This window comes from Chiloscyllium plagiosum, chromosome 6 (assembly GCF_004010195.1).
Source record: "Chiloscyllium plagiosum isolate BGI_BamShark_2017 chromosome 6, ASM401019v2, whole genome shotgun sequence".
Classification (NCBI taxonomy): domain Eukaryota; kingdom Metazoa; phylum Chordata; class Chondrichthyes; order Orectolobiformes; family Hemiscylliidae; genus Chiloscyllium; species Chiloscyllium plagiosum.
In genome coordinates this window covers 93,652,963-93,673,472 of record NC_057715.1, presented here as the reverse complement: position 1 = coordinate 93,673,472, position 20,510 = coordinate 93,652,963, and the positions used below count along the sequence as shown (strand labels likewise).

The window sequence follows — 20,510 nt, the reverse complement described above, 5'->3', positions numbered from 1 at the left end:
ACTGAACCACAACCAGCAGTAGACAAGTTGCACAAAACCCTGCTTTGACCACTTTACATAGTTCTGGCTCCACATTTTAGAAATTATATACTGGCTCTGAAAGGATTGCAGTGCAGCTTTGGTAGAGTGTAATCAAGACTCAAGGGTTGAATTACAAGGAACAATTACACAAACAAGGCTCATACTGCCTGGAGTAGAGTACATAAAGATGATTTGGTTGCGATTATTATGACTTATCAAAGGAACTGATGGGTTGTATAAATCAAAACTTTATCCTCTGGTAGGGGCATGATCTTAAAGTCAAAGCCAGGCCAATCAGGATAGAAGCTTGGAAATGCTTCTTCATACAAAGGGTAGTGGAAACATGTAATTCTCCTAGGAAAAGTGATTAATGCTTTTCTTTTAAATTATTCATTCATGGCATGTGGGCTAGTAAGGCCAACATTTATTCTCCATCCCTATTGCTCTGTAGAAGATGGTTTAGGGGTTGAACTGCCAGGTATGGATTCTTACAGTGCTATAGGAGTGGATTACAAGGACTTTGACAGGTAACAATGAAGGAGTGGTTCTCTACTTTCAGATCAGGATGATGACTGGCTTGAAGGGAAACATGCAAATGGTGGTATTGGCATTCATCTGTCGACCTTGTCTTCTTGGATGGTAGAGGTCATGGGCTTGGAAGGCTAAGATGCCTTGGTGAGTAACTACAGTGCATCGTTTAGATGGAACACACTGCTGGCATTGTGTGGTGGTGGTAAAGGGAGTAAATGTTGAAAGTGGTGAATGGAATACCAATCAAATGGGCTGCTGCTTTGTGCTAGATGGTTTTGGACTTCTAAGGTGTTATTGGAAATGTATCCGTCCAAAAAGTGGAAAATATTCCATCACACACCTAACATCTGCCTTGTAAAAGGTGGACAGGCACTGGCGAAACAGAAAGTGAGTTACTTGTAGGAAATTCCTGGATTCTGACATTGTATCCACAGTATTTACATGGAATGTAGATCATCAGGGGTAGGAGCAGAAATAAGCCATTCAATCCATTGAGTCTACTTCACCATTCAATGAGATCAGTCTGATAATCCTCAACTGCATTTTCCTGCCTTTGTTCTATTACCCTCCATCCCATTGCTGATTACAAACGGTCTCTCTCAGCCTTAAATATTCTTAACAATCCAGCTTTGACAGCTTTCTGAGGTAAAGTATTCCAAGATACACTAGCCTCACAGAAGAAAGTCCTCCTCATCTCTGTCTTAAATGAGTGACTCCTTACTCTGAGATTATGCCCTTTGGTCCTGGTCTTTTCTTCAAAGACAGAAAACCTCTCTGCATCAACCCTGTCAAGTCCCCTAAGAACCTCCCAGGTTTCAATAAACTCTCTCTCATTCTTCTAAACTTCAATGAGTGCAGGACTCAATCTATACAACTGCTCCTTATAAGATAATCCCTCACTACCCAGGATCAATATAGTAATTTTTTTCTGATCTACATCCAATGCCAATATGTTTTTCATTAGATAAGGGGACCAAACCCTTCACAGCATTCTAAGTGTTTTCGAAAGAGTTTATAATATGTTTATAATTTATTCTCTTTCAAATAAACCCCACCAACAATTTATTTCCCTCCTTATTTTAGAATAAGATATTTGCCAGCTTCTGGTATTAATAAATATGCAGCCAAGGAAGATGAACTGATTTAGACAACAAATCCGCCATTTTCACACTGTGTGATGGAAAGGATTTGATATGCTGAATGGTTCACTCCTGTTCCAGTTCCTATAACTTTATTCGAAGACTCTCATTTTCTGTTAGTTACAACCTTAAATCAATGCTTTCTAATTACAATGATCAGGTTTTTTTTGATCAAAGGATTTTGTGTTTTTATACAATTCTATCAGACCTCTCCAAACAAATAATTGTGCTAAAGGCAAACATCACAGTCTTGCTCCTAATATTTAACAATTTAAATCCTAAATTATCTTTGGTAAAGCTTATAATATAGCTTGCAGACTGAATATATGCACTATAACCGAGTAAAGATATTCCATGACTTTTTTATTAGCAGAAAAACTAATGAAATCTCATGTTCCAATCAGCTACAAGAACAGACACTAATACACAGTCACATTCAATGGCTCCAATCTATTTAGGGACACCCTGTTTTATGATCACAGCTGATGTTATTGCTGGCCAACTCACATCCCAGATTGAAACCTGCATGAAAATTCATGTTTGGTTTTGTTTTGGTTTTAACTAAGTTGTCATTTGATGAAACACAAACACTCAATATTACAGATTTTGCTTTAACAATAAAACAAAAGTTTATTAACAAATAAAATGATGATAAGTTTGAATAAAAAACAACACAAATTCAATGATATTTAAATATACTTTAGAAGTATAATCCCATTAATAACCAAATACTCCTCTATAAATTGAAAATAAAAATAAGAGCTTTTGTATAGTAGCCAAACACATAGCTGGTACAGCATTGAAAATCGCATTTTGGATAGTACCTAAAAGTACTAGTCTTTCAGTACTCACACCAAGGTCCCTGTCTCTGACACATCTGTAAATTTAAGTTTCAACTTTTAGACTGAAACTGCAGGTTGACTCTTCCTGGAGCTAAACATGCACCCGAGTTTTTTTTTTAAGATTCCTTACAGTGTGGAAACAGGCCCTTCGGTCCAATCAGACCCTCCGAAGAGTAACCCACCCAGACCCATTTCCCTCTGACTAATGCACCTAACACTATGGGCAATTTACCATGGCCAATTCACCTCACCTGCACATCTTTGGACTGTGGGAGGAAACCAGAGCAAACCCACGCAGACACAGGGAGAATGTGCAAACTTCACATCGACGGTCACCCAAGGCTGGAATCAAACCTGGGACCCTGGTGCTGTGAGGCAGCAGTGCTAACCACTGAGCCACTGCGTCCTTAAAGTGAGTTTAAGTGAAGAATCTTCAAGTAACTCCTTCATGGTTTTAATTTAGTCTGGAGCGAGCACTAATTCTTTGCTCTAAGGTAATTCAATTTCTTTCCATTCTCAGAAGCACTGGTTTACTCAGCCATCTTCAGTTAAGCACTTCACAGGTCTGCTCAAATCTCAAAATAAACTAAAAATACAAGTATCTGAGCTATAGGCATTTCCTTTAATCCTTAACAAATCCCCTCCTGACCTTCTAAACTAGAATTTGTTTATCTTGTTTGGTTGTAACACTCAACCAGTATACACTAAAAAATCATTAATTCTAAACTTAAGCCACAAAAGCTACTTTCAAAAAATCACCATGGCTACAAAAATACTTACAAGTTATTTATCAATTTCAGACACATAGAAAACCCACATGTTACATACTCAAAGACCAAAATCCAAATGTTTGTGACAACACTTTCAAAGTGAGGAGAAAATGAGCAGAACTATCAGGAAAAGATGATTTCAAATGAAAGATTCAAACAAGCACAGTAATAGGAATTAAACTAAAACAGAAGACTCACATACAGATTAGAAAAGAGTCATTTGTTCAAAGCACAATGACATGACGTTCAGTCCCATCTGCAACATCTCAGATACTGAAGCAATTGGTGTTTATATGCAAAAAGATCTGGACAACATTGTGCTGATAAGTATACTGTGAATGTTAATTATCACACAGCCAGGTAATGAGTGGCTTCAAAAATAACCAAACCTCCCGTTCCTTGACAGTCAACAGCATTGCCATCATGAAACCCAGCATCAACATCCTGGGGATTACCATTGACCAGAAATATAACTGGACTAGACATATAAATTCTGCAGTTACTGGACAAGTTTAATGGTCAGGGATTCTGGAGTGTGTAATTGCCAGTCTATGACCAGTCCACCAACTACAAGGGACGTCAGGAGTATGCTGTATGGATTGGATACTTGCCTGAATCATTCCAGCTCTACCATCATTTAAGAGGATTTGATGTGGAGGTGCTGGTGTTGGAGTGGGGCAGACAAAGTTAAAAATTACACAACACCAGGTTATAGTCCAACAGGTTTATTTGGAAGTGCTAGCTTTTGGAGTGCTGCTCCTTCATCAGGTAGATGTACAGCAGGATCATAAGACACAGAATTTATAGGAAAAGATCAGTATCATGCAACAGAAACGATATATTGAACAAACTAGATTGCTGTTAAGTCTTTCACCTTTTAGAATGGGTTGCAGATTTTGGTTTCTGCAAACGAGACCTGCAAACCATTCTGAAAGATAAAAACTTAACAGCAATCTACGTTTGTTCAATATACTGTATTGTTTTGGTTGCATGACACTGTGATCTTTTCCTATAAATTCTGTGTCATATGATCCTACTGCACAGCTACCTGATGAAGGAACAGCGCTTCGAAAGCTAGTGCTTCCAAATAAATCTGTGGGACTATAACCTGGTGTTGTGTGATTTTTAACTTAAGAGGATTTGGCACGAACCAAGACAAAGCAGTCAGGGAGGAGACAACCTAGGGGTATTATCACTGGACTGTTAATCCAGAATCCCAGGCAATGTTCTGGGCACCCAGGTTTGAATCCTGCCATAGCAGATGGTGGAATTTGAATTCTACAAAATCTGAGGTTAAGTGTCCAATAATGAACATAAAACCATTGTCAATTTTCAGAAAAAGCCAACTGGTTCACTAATGCCCTTTAGGGAAGGAAACTGCCATCCTTGACTGGTCTGACCTACGTGACTCAAGGCCCACAGCAATGTGGTTGGCTCTTAACTGCCCTCTGGGCAATTAGGGATGTGCAATATATGCTGACCGAGCCAGTGATGCTCTCTTGCTGTGAATGAACAAAACAAAGTAGATTTGATCAGCACTCCATTCAACACCTTCACTACTCACTTCCTCTTGCGCTGACCCACATTGATCCAAACAAACTTGTAACCTCTAGTATTAAGAAGGACAAGGGCAACAAATGCATGGGAACCTCACCACTTGCCAATTCTCCTCCAAGTCAAATATCATCCTGGCTTGGAAATAAATGGGTTCCCTCACTGCGGTTGGGACAAAATCCTGGGACTCACTCCTTTAACAGCATTGTGGCAAATCATACAGATGGTCCACCACCAATTTCACATGGGTAATTGGGAATGAATAATAAATGTTGACAATAACGCTCACATCCAGTGAAAAATAAATGATTAACCATGTTTGGGGGGTGGTGGGAGTCGGGGAGAGAGGGACAGAAGTGTGTAAAAAAATCAATTTAACCCATAACAATTCACACTCAAGGATTGTCGCTCTTCAACCCAACAATTATCTTTGAAATGGGAGTTCAAAATCAAGATGAACTTGAAGACGAACCTTCTTCTCGATCCTGTCTTAATATTTACAATATGTAGTTCTTCCCAGAACAGATCTGCAGGATCTCTGCAACTCCACCAACAAACTGAGAGGCTTTGTACTTAAAAGAAAGCGATAGAATTAATTCCTCTAGCGTGTACGTTTGCTACTGTTTGCTACCTCATTGTGACAATTCCAACCTTTCTTTTCAAATCAACTGCTTTTCAGGGACAAATAACAACTCGCACCAAACATTCGCCTCTCCCAGACCGTTGCCATGACGACGGGGAGAAACAAACTTCACCGACAACAGCTGAGACCAACCTAAGACTTTTACGGTGTTTTCAAAAGAAAAGTTTTCAAAATACTTACAAACGTCAGGCAAGGCAAAGGTTCGATTGTTTTTGTTTTGGTGGTGAATATTGTATAGGATTCTCTCTGTGTGAGCCTGGGCCCCTGGACTCACCTGCAGAATGCGACCAAGCCAAGGCCCACTGCTCAACGCAGCAGGACTACAGTATCCAACATGCAGTGCAACCTAAGCCCTGCTGTCATGCAACCACTCAGTCACCCTGATTGGCCAGTCGAGAGAGTCCAGACTGTCCCTTGACAGACAGTAAAAAAAATCAAACACTCCTTCTGTGTATAATAACCACTGAGTGTGTCCTTCCTCTCTGCTCTGTACACCAGATTCCCTGCTTACATTGCAGTCCCCTCACCACTGAGATGGCAAGAGAACCAAATGTACATTTGTGTTTTCAGGAATCTCTCCCTTCAGCCCACAAACTGCCAATCCCATTTTCAGCATCCCCATTCTCAGCTTCCATGTATTGTTCCAATGAAGCTCAATGGAGCAAAAGCACATTATCTTTAGATTATGCACTTTACAACCTTACGAGTAGATAAATGAGGAGTGGGAGTATATCTCTCAGCCCCTTGAGCCTGCTCCACCATTCAATAAGGTCATGGCTGATCTGACTACATCTATCCCTGATCACCTTTCGCCCCTTGCTTATCAGAAATCCATTTACCTTCCAGCTAAAAATATTCAAGACGCTGCTTCCACCATTTTTTAAAGAATGGTTCTCAACCCTTTGCTAGATAAAAAGTCTCCTCATCTTTGTCTTAAATGGGTTTAATTTTCAACAGTGAACCCCGGAAACAACCTTTCCACAACCACCCTGTCATCCAAAATAAACATTGAGTTCAACAGTTTGAGGTTGTCATGTCTGTCCCCTCTTCATTAACAATCTAGATGAAGGAAATTTTCTGCTTCAGCATGTGGATGTACCTACAAGAGAAAGTGCAAATCTTGACCTACTCTTGGGAAATAAGGCAAGGCAGGTGACTGAGGTGTCAGTGGGGGAGACTTTGGGGCCAGCGACCATAATTCTATTAGATTTAAAATAGTGATGGAAAAGGATAGACCAGATCTAAAAGTTGATGTTCTAAATTGGAGAAAGGCCAATCTGATGGTATTAGGCAAGAACTTTCGAAAGCTGATTGGGGGCAGATGTTCACAGGTAAAGGAATGGCAGGAAAATGGGAAGCCTTCAGAAATGAGATAACGAAGATCCAGAGAAAGTATATCCCTGTCAGGGTGAAAGGGAAGGCTGGTAGATATAGGGGATGCTGGATGACTAAAGAAATTGAGGGTTTGGTTAAGAAAAAGAAGGAAGCATATGCAAGGTATAGACAGGATAGATTGAGTGAATCTTTAGAAGAGTATAAAGGAAGTAGGAGTATACTTAAGAGGGAAATCTGGAGGGCAAAAAGGGGACATGAGGTAGCTTTGGCAAATAGAATTAAGGAGAATCCAAAGGGTTTTTACTAATACATTAAGTACAAAAGGGTAACTAGGGAGAGACTAAGGCCCCTCAAAGATCAGCAAGGCGGTCTTCGTTTGAAGCCGCAGAAAATGGGGGAGATACTAAATGAGTATTTTGCATCAGTATTTACTATGGAAAAGGATATGGAAGATATAGACTGTAGGGAAATAGATGGTGACATCTTGCAAAATGTCCAGATTACAGAGGAGGAAGTGCTGAATGTCTTGAAACGGTTAAAGGTGGATAAATCCCCAGGACCTGATCAAGTGTACCCAAGAGCTCTGTGGGAAGCTAGAGAAGTGATTGCTGGGCCGCTTGCTGAGATATTTGTATCATCGATAGTCACAGGTGAGGTGCCGGAAGACTGGAGGTTTGCAAACGTGGTGCCACTGTTTAAGAAGGGTAGTAAGAACAAGCCAAGGAACTATAAACCAGTGAGTCTGACCTCGGTGGTGGGCAAGTTGTTGGGGGGAATCCTGAGGGACAGGATGTACATGTATTTGGAAAGGCAAGGACTGATTAGGGATAGTCAACGTGGCTTTGTGCATGGGAAATCATGTCTCACAAACTTGATTGAGCTTTTTGAAGAAGTAACAAAGAGGATTGATGAGGGCAGAGTGGTAGATGTGATTTATATGGACTTCAGTAAGGCGTTTGACAAGGTTCCCCATGGGAGACTGATTATCAAGGTTAGGTCTCACGGAATATAGGGAGAACTAGCCATTTGGATACAGAACTGGCTCAAAGGTAGTGGTGGAGGGTTGTTTTTCAGACTGGAGGCCTGTGACCAGTGGAGTGCCACAAAGATCGGTGCTGGGTTCCCTACTTTTTGTCATTTATATAAATGATTTGGATGCGAGCATAAGAGGTATAGTTAGTAAGTTTGCAGATGACACCAAAATTGGAGGTATACTGGACAGTGAAGAGGGTTACCTCAGATTACAGCAGGATCTTGACCAGACGGGCCAATGGGCTGAGAAGTGGCAGATGGATTTCAATTCAGATAAATGCGAGGCGCTGCATTTTGGGAAAGCAAATCTTAGCAGGACTTATACACTTAATGGTAAGGTCCTAGGGAGTGTTACTAAACAAAGAGACCTTGGAGTGCAGGTTCATAGCTCGTTGAAAGTGGAGTCGCAGGTAGATAGGATAGTGAAGAAGGTGTTTAGTATGCTTTCTTTTATTGGTCAGAGTATTGAGTACAGGATTTGGGAGGTCATGTTGCGGCTGTACAGGGCATTGGTTAGGCCACTGTTGGAATATTTCACGCAATTCTGGTCTCCTTCCTATCGGAAAGATATTGTGAAACTTGAAAGGGTTCAGAAAAGATTTACAAGGATATTGCCAGGGTTGGAGGATTTAAGCTATAGGGAGAGGCTGAACAGGCTGGGGCTGTTTTCCCTGGAGCATCGGAGGCTGAGGGGTGATCTTATAGAGATTTAGAAAATTATGAGGGGCGTGGATAGGGTAAATAAGAAAAGTCTTTTCCCTTGGTTCAGGGAGTCCAGAACTAGAGGGCATAGGTTTAGGGTGAGAGGGGATAGATATATAAGAGACCTGAGGGGCAACTTTTTCATGCAGAGGGTGGTACATGTATGGAATGAGCTGCCAGAGGAAGTGATGGAGGCTGGTACAATTGCAACATTTAAGAGGCATTTGGATGGGTATATGAATAGAAAGGTTTGGAAGGATATGGTCCGGGAGCTGGCAGGTGGGACTAGATTGGGTTGGGTTATCTGGTCGGCATGGATGTGTTGTGCCGAAGGGTCTGTTTCCATGCTGTACATCTCTATGACTCTATAACTGAGGGCATTGTTGTTAAGTATTCAGATGATACAAAGATAGTACAAGTTCAGGCAGTGTTGATGAAGCAGGGAGGCTGCAGAAGGACTGAGACAGGCGAGAAGAGTAGGCCAAGAGGTGGCAGATGCAATACAATGTGGCTAAGTGTGAAGTTAAATGTAGATGTAGATTATTTTTGAATGGGAAAAAGCTTCAGAAAGCTGAAGCACAAAGTGGTTAAGAGAAGTCCTAGTTCAGGATTCGCTTAAGGTTTACAAGCAGGTTCAGTTGCAGGTGAGAGAGACAAATGCAATGTTAGCATTCATTTCAAGAGGGCTAGAATACAGGAGCTGAGATGGAATGCTGAGGCTATATAAGTCAGTCCATATTTGGAAGATTGTGAGCAGCTTTAGGCACAGTATCTGACTGAAGGATGTGGTGGTATTGGAGGAGGTCCAGAAGAGGTTCACAAGAATGATTTTAGGGAAGAAGGGCTTGTCACATGAGGAGTGGTTGAGGACTCTGGGTCTGCACTCAGTGGGAGTTTAGTAAATGAAGGGGAAATCTGATTGAAACTTAGAGAATACTGATAGGCCTGAATAGAGTGGATGTAGTGATGTTTCAACTAGTAGGAGTGACTAAGACTCAAGGGCACAGCCTCAGAGTGAAGGGATCACCCTTTAGAATGGAGTTGAGGAGGAATTTCTTCAGCCAGGGGATGGTTAATCTATGGAACTCATTGCTACTGAAGGCTGTACAGGCCATTGTGTGTATTTAAGACAGAAAAAAGATAGGTTCGTGATTAATAAGGGAATAAAGGGTTAATGGGATAAGGCAGGAGAATGGGGTTGAGAAACATATCAGCCATGATCAAATATTGAAACAGAATTGATGGGCTGAATTGCATAATTCTGTTCCTATATGTTATGGCCTTTTGTTTTGGGACAAGAGCTGATGATGATGATTCTGCTATTCCCAGTGACATCTGCTCCAGACCCACGTTTCATTTTCTTCTTCCATTATTATCTCATTTTGCTTTGCAACATTATCCCTATTATCATTTGATCTCAGCTCCCTTACAAACATTCACAAAATTTGGTTTCTCAACCCTCCTGCACCACCACTCCTACCCCCTAACCAACCACTTTCCCTGTCAGTACTTATTCAAAACTCACCATCATGTTCAGTACTGAGAGTGCACCGACATTGCACTGGGTGCATTAAATCTGCATTGTTTGCTAGAAGCCTGGTTGAAATCAACCAATAAAACATTTAAGAAAGAAACAGGGTTTTCTCTTTTGTGCCCAATGTTCCTTGGAGATGGTTCATCACCTCAAGGGCAATCAAGAATGGGCAATAACAACTTTCCAGTGACACTGACATCTCACAAATGAAAAACCAAAGAAAGGCAGCAATGAAGGTTACAATGACAAATGAGTGGAGGCAGGCCAGACTTGGACTACATACTAAATGTAGATAAATGCAGTCTAGGGTGTGTGTGTAGCATAGTCAGAAGCTCATTAAGTTAGACAAGAGGTTTGACTGTTCAGAGACAACAAAACAGAGTTGTCATGAGGTAGAAATTGGTGTAGAAGGTGTTCCTATGAAAGTTATTGTAGCATTTTCAGAAGTTGCCAAGAGGCTACGTGTTGGTATCCGTTGCTCCCGATGCAGTCTCCTCTACATTGGGGAGACTGGACACCTCCTAGCAGAGTGCTTTAGGGAACATTTCTGGGATACCCGCACTAATCAACCACACTGCCCTGTAGCCCAACATTTCACCTCCCCCTCCCACTCAGCCGAGGACATGGAGGTCCTGGGCCTCCTTCACCACCGCTCCCTCACCACCTGACGCCTGGAGGAAGAACGCCTCATCTTCCGCTTCGGAACACTTCAACCCCAGGGCATCAACGTGGACGTCACCACTTTCCTCATTTCCCCTTCCCCCACCTCACTCCAGTTCCAAACTTCCAGCTCAGTACTGTCTCTATGACTTGTCCTACCTGCCTATCTTCTTTTCCACCTATTCACTCCACCCTCCTCTTTGACCTATCACCTTCATCCCCACCCCCATTCACCTGTTGTACTCTATGCTACTTTCTCCCCATCCACACCTCATTTATCTCTCCACCCTTCAGGCACTCTGCCTGTATTCCTGATGAAGGGCTTTTGCCCGAAACGTAAATTTTCCTGCTCCTTGGATGCTGCCTGAACTGTTGTGCTTTTCCAGCACCACTCTAATCCAGAAATACGTGTTGGTAAGAAAAAAGGGGTCCCCAGTGTAAAACATTGAGGACACTCGAGATAACAATGCTGTAGCAGGAAGCCATTACAGGCTATTGACTTAGCCAGCGCTGAAAATGTGTTGCTGGAAAAGCGCAGCAGGTCAGGCAGCATCCAAGGAGCAGGAGAATCGACGTTTCGGGCATGAGCCCTTCTTCAGGAATACAAGCAGAAGGATGGAGAGATAAATGAGGTGGGGGTGCTCCTACTCCTTGGATGCTGCCTGACCTGCTGCGCTTTTCCAGCAACACATTTTCAGCTCTGATCTCCAGCATCTGTAGTCCTCCCTTTCTCCTATTGACTTAGCCAGCAGAACCAGGCGAGTATAACACATCCAGCTAGATAACAGCAAAAGTGCACATAGAGGAGGCTGATGTAGGCAAACGTGTCAAGGGCACAGTGACGAGAGACCATTTACTTTGCTCAAAGATACATAGGATACAAATTGTGACTTCGATATGAACTCTTTCAGTATTGTGACAGGGTCAGAATTTAAACATGGAGTTCTGGGAAACTTGAGCACAGAATAAGTACTTTAAAATGGCAACTTCAAAAGAGTAAACTCTATATATCTTTCCAAAGTTTTCTGATGGATTTCAGCCGGACGGCTGGCAAAAAAAAAAGGTAAATTTAACGACTACAAGAGTTCAAAGGTAAACAGGCTTTATTTTGTTTTTTAGCATTTTCATTATTCATTCAGTTTGAACAGCACTTTAAAGATTATTCTCCAGCAAATTCTTTAATTCGTCCACCCAATCTGGCTCACTTGTTTCTTCAAAGTCTCTGTAATAGTGAAAAAAAAATTCAGCATCATTACAACTGCGACAAAGGACAAACATGTGGCACCTTAATGTCTATTCTGCCCTGGCCTGATCTGGATGAGACTATAGCAATAGACTTTGAACTGAAAGCTGGGATACTTTGTACTACAGATATTCCTACATACCAATGGCTGAACAAGTTGTCAGAAAATTAATTGTGCTCTAGGCTTCTAAAGTATGCAAGTTTAGGCAATTAAGCTGCAACAATGCATCTGCTCCAACGTGAAGCATTAGGCCTACTGGGGAATAGGTATGAAACTAGCTGAAAAATATGAAGCAATATTCATATTGGTGGAATCACAACAATATTAAATAGTGTGGCTCATAATTTAATGGGATTGTTTCTAAATTTGTATGAATACCATCAATATAATTGGTCAAATTTATGAGAGATCTCAACCTTCAATAGTCCAGGAATCATGGGAGGCAGCTTAGAAATTACAGAATGAATAGGAATATTGGATGCTGCAATTCAAGGACTGGAGTCTTTCTCAATAGATTAATCAAAATGGGTTTAAGGGCCTTGACATCTAGAATTCTCCTGTCATCCACAATCTGTGTACTAGAATTAATTGATCGGGCTGAATTGTATATTCAAGCCAAATCAACAGGAGTTCTGCCCATTTTGATTTTTTTCAGAGGCTTAGATTGGAGTTGCGGTCTCATATATGATGATGGGTTTTTGGAAGTGAACAAATATTGCAGTAATCGTGATAAAGGAGAGACCAATGTGATCGATATATTTTTTGAGGATTACTTTCCTCGAAATACTTTGCGTTTGCACTTGTTTTCTAGACTGCACATCCAAGTAACTCTGACAGCTTTCAAACTTACGTGTCTTCATCATCAGATCTGGGTTCCAATCTTTCCGGATCCAACTCGATTGTTTCCATTTCACCATCAACATTATCAGTCTTCCCAAGGGCAGCTGATAGTGGGCCAATGAGATAGGTTCCTGATGCTAAAGAAATAAAAATTATATTGTTTCAAATGTTAATAGCAAAAGATTAATTTCCAAATTATTGTAAATATAAAATATACGTTAGATAGTCATCCTTACAGTCCAAAATAATGTAATTGAGAAAACAATATGGACCTAATTAGTCAGTAGAAATTTACACAACTAACTTGCAACCTAGCAATTTCTGGCTTCTGTTGAAAGCCACCTTCTATCACCATGGGGTGAAATTCAACTTTAGTCTTACTACAAAATGAGTGATTGCCAAAAAATAGGCATTTTACTCTCTTCACAGTTTTCTCTTCCATTGGCTACTGCCAAAGTCATCACCTACATTTCTATTATCCCACTGTGATCAGGAATTTCCTTTCATTTTTCCTCAGCAATAAGTGTGCCATTATATACTCTATTTAGGTTAAGCCACATTCCACAGCTTCTTATTATACATTTATTATGCATGATCACTGTTATCAAATATTTATCTCCTTCCATTTTTCACCTCTAGCTATAATCTGAATTTGATCCTTTCACAAGTGAGAACAAATTCTCCCTATCTGCTTTTTCCAGACCCCTCATGCTTTTGACACCCCAATCAGATTTCCTCTCAGTCTTCTCCAAGGAAAACAGCTTGAACTTGTCCAGTTCACCTTCATAACTGAAGTTCTTCACCCATGAAACCATTCTCATTATTTTTTCCTAATTTCTCCAATGCCTTCATATCCTCCCTGAAACATGACCAGAATATTCACAATACTCCAGCAAGTTATCTTTCCATAATCTTCCTAGCAAGATTATTCATTTTTCAGCATTGAAACTTTCTGCCACCTATACACTAAGTCCACTAACTTATCAATGTTAAAAATCACACAACACTAGGTTATAGTCCAACAAGTTTAATTGGAAGCACACTAGCTTTCGGAGCGAGGCTCCTTCATCAGGTGATTGTGGAGGGCTCGATCGTAACACAGAATTTATAGCAAAAATTTGCAGCGTGATGTAACTGAAATTATACATTGAAGAATTGATTGTCTGTTAAGCCTTTCATCTGTTAGAATACAGTGATAGTTTCACTCCTTTCATGTGTAAATCACGAACCCTTTTTTTTTAAGTTGCATTCTCGGGTTAGCTGTTAACAATGATGAAGGAGCATCACTCCGAAATCTAGTGTGCTTCCAATTAAATTTGTTGGACTATAACCTGGTGTTGTGTGATTTTTAACTTTGTACACCCCAGTCCAACACCGGCATCTCCGAATCATAACTTATCAATGTACTTTTGAAGTTCTAAACTATCCTCTTCTTATTGTTCTTTGCTTCCAAGTTTTGTATCATCTACAAACATTGAAATTATCCCCTGCACAGTGCACCACATTGTAAGTCACTAATATAGGAAATATCAGAAAAAGCGAGGGTCTCAATACTGATTGCAGAGAACTACAAACCTTCCTCCAGCCTGAAAAACATTCATTAACTACTACTCTAATTCCTGTCACACACAAAATTCCATATGCATGTTGCTACTATGCCTGATCGACTGGGAAATGTCTAAAAGTTTGTAGTTAGAATGTTATACAGAATGTTACACATTCAAAAAATGTTGAACTGCTACAATGGTGGAATAAAGTAATTGCCTCTTGTTAATGTAGATTAGATCCATCATTAAAGAATAAATTTAATCAGTCCACATTAATCTTTGCTATAGAGGAAATGATTTAACTTGACAGAATGATTTAAACAAAACTAACATTACATAATAGTGATCTTTGGAACCCTGCAGTATTTCTGATGTAATGTAAAACTATACAATCAAGTAATGTTAGAATCATAAACAGATGCAGACTGTCAACATTGAAAATTTACAAACTGCCACTTGAAGAACACCCAATCAAAGTAGTAAATTAATTTTTAACAACTAGTTTATCACATATTGGTCACAGATGAAAACAGAATGGTAAATGCATCTTTCCAGTCATTCAATACTCTTTTGAGTCCCAAGTTCCAGTTTTATTCCTTTCTTTGTCCATATTTCTTCAACTTCTTATCTCCCGTTTCTTGTTCAAGAAATGCAAAACATAACAGTAGACCATTCAGCCCTCAAGACTGTTTAGCCAATTAGATTACAGCTGATCTGTACCTGAACTCCATTTATGTGCACCATATCCCTTGATTCTCTCATTTAACAAAGTTAATCAATTGTGGTCTTGAAAATCACAATTGTCAGTATTTCAGGAGAGTTAATTTTTGATTTCCACAATAATTCATGTGAAGTTGTACTTCTTGGCATCACCCCTGTTCAGTCTACTTTTAATTTTAAGATTGTATCTCACACTGGTCTCAACTGCCAGGTGAAACAGTTCTTGTGTATCCAGAATAAATTTATCACCTTTCAAGCTTTCAAACTCAAGGAATTAAAAACCAATTTTATGCAACATGCCCTCAGAAATTAATCCTTTAAGCTTCATGGCATAATTAAGTGCAGTGTATCCTTTTCAAAATTAAAATATGATTCGGAGATGCCGGTGTTGGACTGGGGTGTACAAAGTTAAAAATCACACAACACCAGGTTGTAGTCCAAAAAATTTAATTGGTTCAGTGCTGACTGTAGCACTCCAGGTATGATCTGACCAATACTTTGCATCGCTGCAAGAACACTTTCTGAATCTTGAACTTCAATCTCCCCTCCCCTCATCTTTAGATAAAGGGTAACATCTATTAAAATTATACTTTGATTCCTTTTTTGCCTACACCTAACTTTGAGTGATCTATGTCAACGAGCACCTTAATTGACCTTTCCTCCTTTAAAACTCAGCCTCCCAAAGCTAAGATCAGAGCCAAAGTGTATATGACTTCACATTTCTTCATTCAACCACTCACTTAATCCAGGTTTCCCTTTGAAAATTCCCAGTGGTTAGCACTGCTGCCTCACAGCGCCAGAGACCCGGGTTCAATTCCCACCTCAGGCAACTGACTGTGTGGAGTTTGCACATTCTCCTAGTGGGTTTCCTTCGGGTGCTCCGGTTTCCTCTCAGTCCAGAAATGTGCAGGTCAGGTGACCTGGCCATGCTAAATTGCCCGTAGTGTTAGGTGAAGGGGTAAATGTAGGGATCTGGGTGGGTTGTGGGTCGGTGTGGACTTGTTGGGCTGAAGGGCCTGTTTCTACACTGTAAGTAATCTAATCTAATCTATAATCAGACAACTTACTGTGCCTCCACAAACTTGGATATAACTCTAAGTTTTCATTCAAGTCATTAATGTATAGTGAAAATGTGAGATCCTTTCAATGTTTTTATATTTTTCTATTTGTGTTTTTCTCTATCAGCCTCTTCCTTGCTTTCTTCTATCATCATTTGTCTCTGATCGCCGATCTACTCTATAGTTTAATCAACCTGCAATTTTCACACCTTTACATTGGTTACTCCTTAATTGTTTTATAAAACAGAAGTTTTGGATATGCTTAGTTCTCACACTTGCTTTCACATTCTCACCATCATAAAGACCGCCTATTTCCATCTTCGAACGTTACTTAACAGCTGCTGTAGAAAATATTTCATTTGTGACTTCTAGCTTCAGTTTTATCCTGGCTAGGATTCCACATTTAGAACATAGAACATAGAAGAATACAGCGCGGTACAGGCCCTTTGGCCCTCGATGTTGTGCCGATCCAAGCCCACCTAACCTATACTAACCCACTATCCTCCATATACCTATCCAATGCCCGCTTAAATGCCCATAAAGAGGGAGAGTCCACCACTGCTACTGGCAGGGCATTCCATTATCTGAAACTCCACTCTACACATTTCAATTCAGACCAAGTCCTGCTCCCCAGTCACCCCAAAGCTTGCTGACCTTTATTGGTACTAGTCAGGCATTGCCTTGATTTTAGAATTTTCTCTCTTGATTTCAGTCCCTCCAACGCAGCTGCACAACTCTGATCTCCTCTAACTTGAGCCCTGAGCACCCTGAATTTATGTGCTCCTTCCACTGGTGGCCACACCCTTGGCTGCCTAGTCCTGAGCTCTGGAATACTGTCCTTACATCTCTTTACCTCACTATAATTCACTATCCTCCTTTAAAACAGTATTTAAAACCTCTCTTTACAACCAAGCTTTTGGTCACCTGAACTAATATCTTCAGACATGGGTTGGTGCTAAAGTTTACTTTATACTGCTCCTGTGAGGTGCCCCAGCATTTTAGATTAGATTAGATTCCCTACAGTGTGGAAACAGGCCCTTCAGCCCAACAAATCCACACCGACCCTCTGAAGAGTAACTCACCCAGACCCATTCCCCTACATTTACCCCTGAATCTAACACTACGGGCAATTTAACATGGCCAATTCACCTAACCTGCACACCTTTGGATTGTAGGAGGAAACCGGAGCATTCTGAGGAAACCTACGCAGACATGGGGAGAACGTGTAAACTCCACACAGACAGTTGCCCGAGGCAGGAATTGAACCTGGGTCCCTGGCGCTGTGAGGCAGCAGTGCTAACCACTGAGCCACCATGCCGCCCATTTTATTTTGTTGAAGGCCCTTTGCAAGTATTTACTGTCGGGTTGTCTTCCAGATTGTGGATATTTTGGTGTGGCCATCAGAGGTGCCACTTAGACAGCAATGAGCAAGTGCTAAGCCTAGGAAAAGATAAAGTTAAAAATCGCACAACACCAGGTTATAGTCCAACAGGTTTATTTAAAGTACAAGCTTCCAGTACTTTCAAACAAATCTGTTGGACTATAACCTGTTGTGTGATTTTTAACTTTGTCCACCCCAGTCCAGCACCAGCACCTCAACATTATAGGAAAAGATACTGCCTGCTATGGGGGTTAACGAAAAGAGATTCCCCTTGCATAGATGAATCAAACACAGAAATGGGCCGAGTAAATACGTGACACTGAGGCACACAAAGCTCGCAGATTGTACATTTACAAAGGAACATAAAATGTTGTGACACAAGACTCAAGTTAAAGCAGATGAGACAGCACGCCTGAGAACAAAACAATTTGAACTATCAAAAATTGTTAAGGGCATTGAAAAAGGGATGGGTACAGTTTAGCTACTTTCACAGAATTGTTTTCTATTTACATTATTTCAAATGTTTTCTTTCAGAAAGAGATTTATAATGGCCAGAGAGTCAACACAATATTAGGAATGTTAATTTGCATTAGTAACATGATAGATCTTTATTCAGTGGATAAGATTTGAAACATGTCTTTTTCATCTGATTCTTTTCAATTACAAGATATTCTGAGTTCTAAAGATTTTGCCGTAAAGGTATGTGCCATATTAAAGTATACTATTAGTTATAACTATTTGTTCCATCAGTTTAGAAAGCATATATATGGATCCATCCACGTGTTTTATTTTTCTATACTTGATGCATATTACTACAGAAAGTTGGTGTTGTCGATGTCATCATTGTGCACCCACACCACACTGTTATCAGAACCAGAAGCAGTCACCCATAGCAAAACCAGGAGTGATGGGCCTCTTACTGCTGCCTCGCCCTGGGGGGGGGACCTCACTAACTGTTTCACTCAGGTCATTAGGCAGCAACCTAGGCAGTGGGTGAGGCTCTTTCTGAGTACTCCTCTGGGTCAATGGTTTTATACCACATTTCAGAGTCATCAGGCTGCCAAACGATCTAAACTTTAAGCGTGAAGTCTTTCCCTGGCAGTGATGCCAGACATTGCGACTGCATGCCCCCACACAAGGGGTAGCAACAAACACAGCCTTCTATATTCTGATCTCACACGTTATAGCAACACAAAATATGTTTAGCTGGCAACCATATACAAATTTACAAAATGCTACACTTTTGACAAATGCAGCACTCACCACTAACATCAGAATAATGGTCAATAGTCACAAGGGAAATCTTCATAACATTGCTGACCTATTTGGATCACTGCAATATTTAAGATATTTATTGGAAAATACCTTGAATCTCTTATAATGTATGATATTGAATATTGTTAAAAATTAGATTAAGTTTATTAGCACTATTTTCAGGAAGATACAGCTAGAAAGATTGGAAATATCACAATGACCAATTTTCAGAGAATGTAAATACTAAATGAAATTAGAATCAAATTTAATGAGAAAAATTGATGACTGTTGAAACATAAACCATAGAAACTGCAAAGATACTGGGATAGTTCAGTTATAATTACATTTGCTACATTTATGATTTTTACCAGAAATTTAATTAAGACTTAAAAAATTTCTTTGAAAATAATTTTTGAACCAGATTCTTACCTCCTTTATCTATTGTGTAGGTCTTAAAAGCAAAGTTTGAGTTAATATTCTTTAAGAATTGCAGCACTGTTTCAGGAGGACGTTGGCTCCACTGTTTTCGAGGATTACTTTCAGGATAAATTGTCACATGATCACCTAATGAACGAATGTATCAATGTCACCAAATGAATCAGAACATCCCTGCAAAAAATCTTTGTCAAAATGTACAAGACAAGGAGAAAGTTACCACTGCGCACATCCTCAACAGCCATGTTGGATGTCAGTTTTGCATTTTCAAGTACATTTAACACTGTTTCTGGAGGAAATTCACCCCACTTCTTTCGGCTGGGCACACTGGAGGAAGTTTTACCACTTTGGATTATCACATGGTCCCCCTTTGGTGTTACTGGTAATGAATCAAACATGGTTACAAATTGCAACAACAGAACATACACAAGGATAGAATGAAAATAAAAGTCTTTTAGTTCTTCGAATTCTTCTAATTATACAAAGTATGTACAATTTAATTTGATCATGGATTCAAATCTCAAGCATTTAAAACTAGAGAGAACTGAATATATACCTATGTTAATCAATCTGCCAATCAATCTGCAATAAGTTAATTAATGTATAATAATTAACTTATTGTACTGCCAGCATTAACAAACATCACAAAATAGAACTGTAAAATAGCAACAAGAAAGGAAAAACGGTAAGATGTAAATATGAAAAAGATCAAGTATGTCATGCAGAGTGCTTTCAGCAAGGAAATAAAATTACAGCGAAATAACATACAAATATCAGGGTTAATATAAGTATGAGAAGTGACAGTGAAAGCTTGGTACTTCATTATTGTTGATGATGGCAAACAATGCCAGTGTAATTTGCCACATTTGGACATTATCAACAGAGTGGTTTCTTTAAAGAACTCTTTACCTTCCATTTGAGAGGCTGTTTCTTCTAATGTTTTTTGAGCTAGGCTCTTGACAATGCCTTCTCCTTCTGCTGGATTCCATTTTCTAAAATCTGGTGAAGTCTCTCTGGTTTCCTTAGAACATAATATCATGTCACACAGAAAAAAGGAAACAATATCAAACAAAAACACCAACATTTTAAAAAATGGCCAGTTTGGAGAAAAGATCACTTGATCCAAAACATTAACTCTAATTTCTCTCCACTGATGCTGCCAGACTTGCTGAGTTTTTCCAGCAATTTCTGTTTCTGATTTATAGTACCCGCAGTTCATTCAGTTTTCTTTTAAATAAATTGCCTCACCAACTGATAAAGCATTTGTT

General features: G+C 39.9%; 2 protein-coding genes across 5 annotated transcripts in view; both read right to left on the bottom strand.

The window, feature by feature from the left end:
* Window positions 1-5,783, bottom strand: part of LOC122550834 (serine/threonine-protein kinase Nek5-like) — a 96,371-nt gene extending 90,588 nt beyond the window's left edge. For 2 of the 3 annotated variants that reach the window (XM_043692147.1, XM_043692148.1), the window contains exon 1: window positions 5,681-5,783. The gene's annotated coding sequence lies outside the window, so the exon portion shown is untranslated. The remainder of the gene's footprint in view (window positions 1-5,680) is intronic. The other variant, XM_043692149.1, reaches the window with a different exon arrangement.
* A 6,065-nt stretch (window positions 5,784-11,848) lies between these two features.
* nek3 (NIMA related kinase 3) overlaps window positions 11,849-20,510 on the bottom strand; it is a 29,512-nt gene continuing 20,850 nt past the window's right edge. For both annotated transcript variants that reach the window (XM_043692144.1, XM_043692145.1), the window contains 5 exons: window positions 20,152-20,263; window positions 19,463-19,621; window positions 19,237-19,371; window positions 12,858-12,984; window positions 11,849-11,985 (listed from right to left, as the gene is read on the bottom strand). In XM_043692144.1, coding sequence (XP_043548079.1) covers window positions 11,916-11,985; window positions 12,858-12,984; window positions 19,237-19,371; window positions 19,463-19,621; window positions 20,152-20,263 — 603 coding nt within the window. In that variant the 3' untranslated portion in view covers window positions 11,849-11,915. The remainder of the gene's footprint in view (window positions 11,986-12,857; window positions 12,985-19,236; window positions 19,372-19,462; window positions 19,622-20,151; window positions 20,264-20,510) is intronic.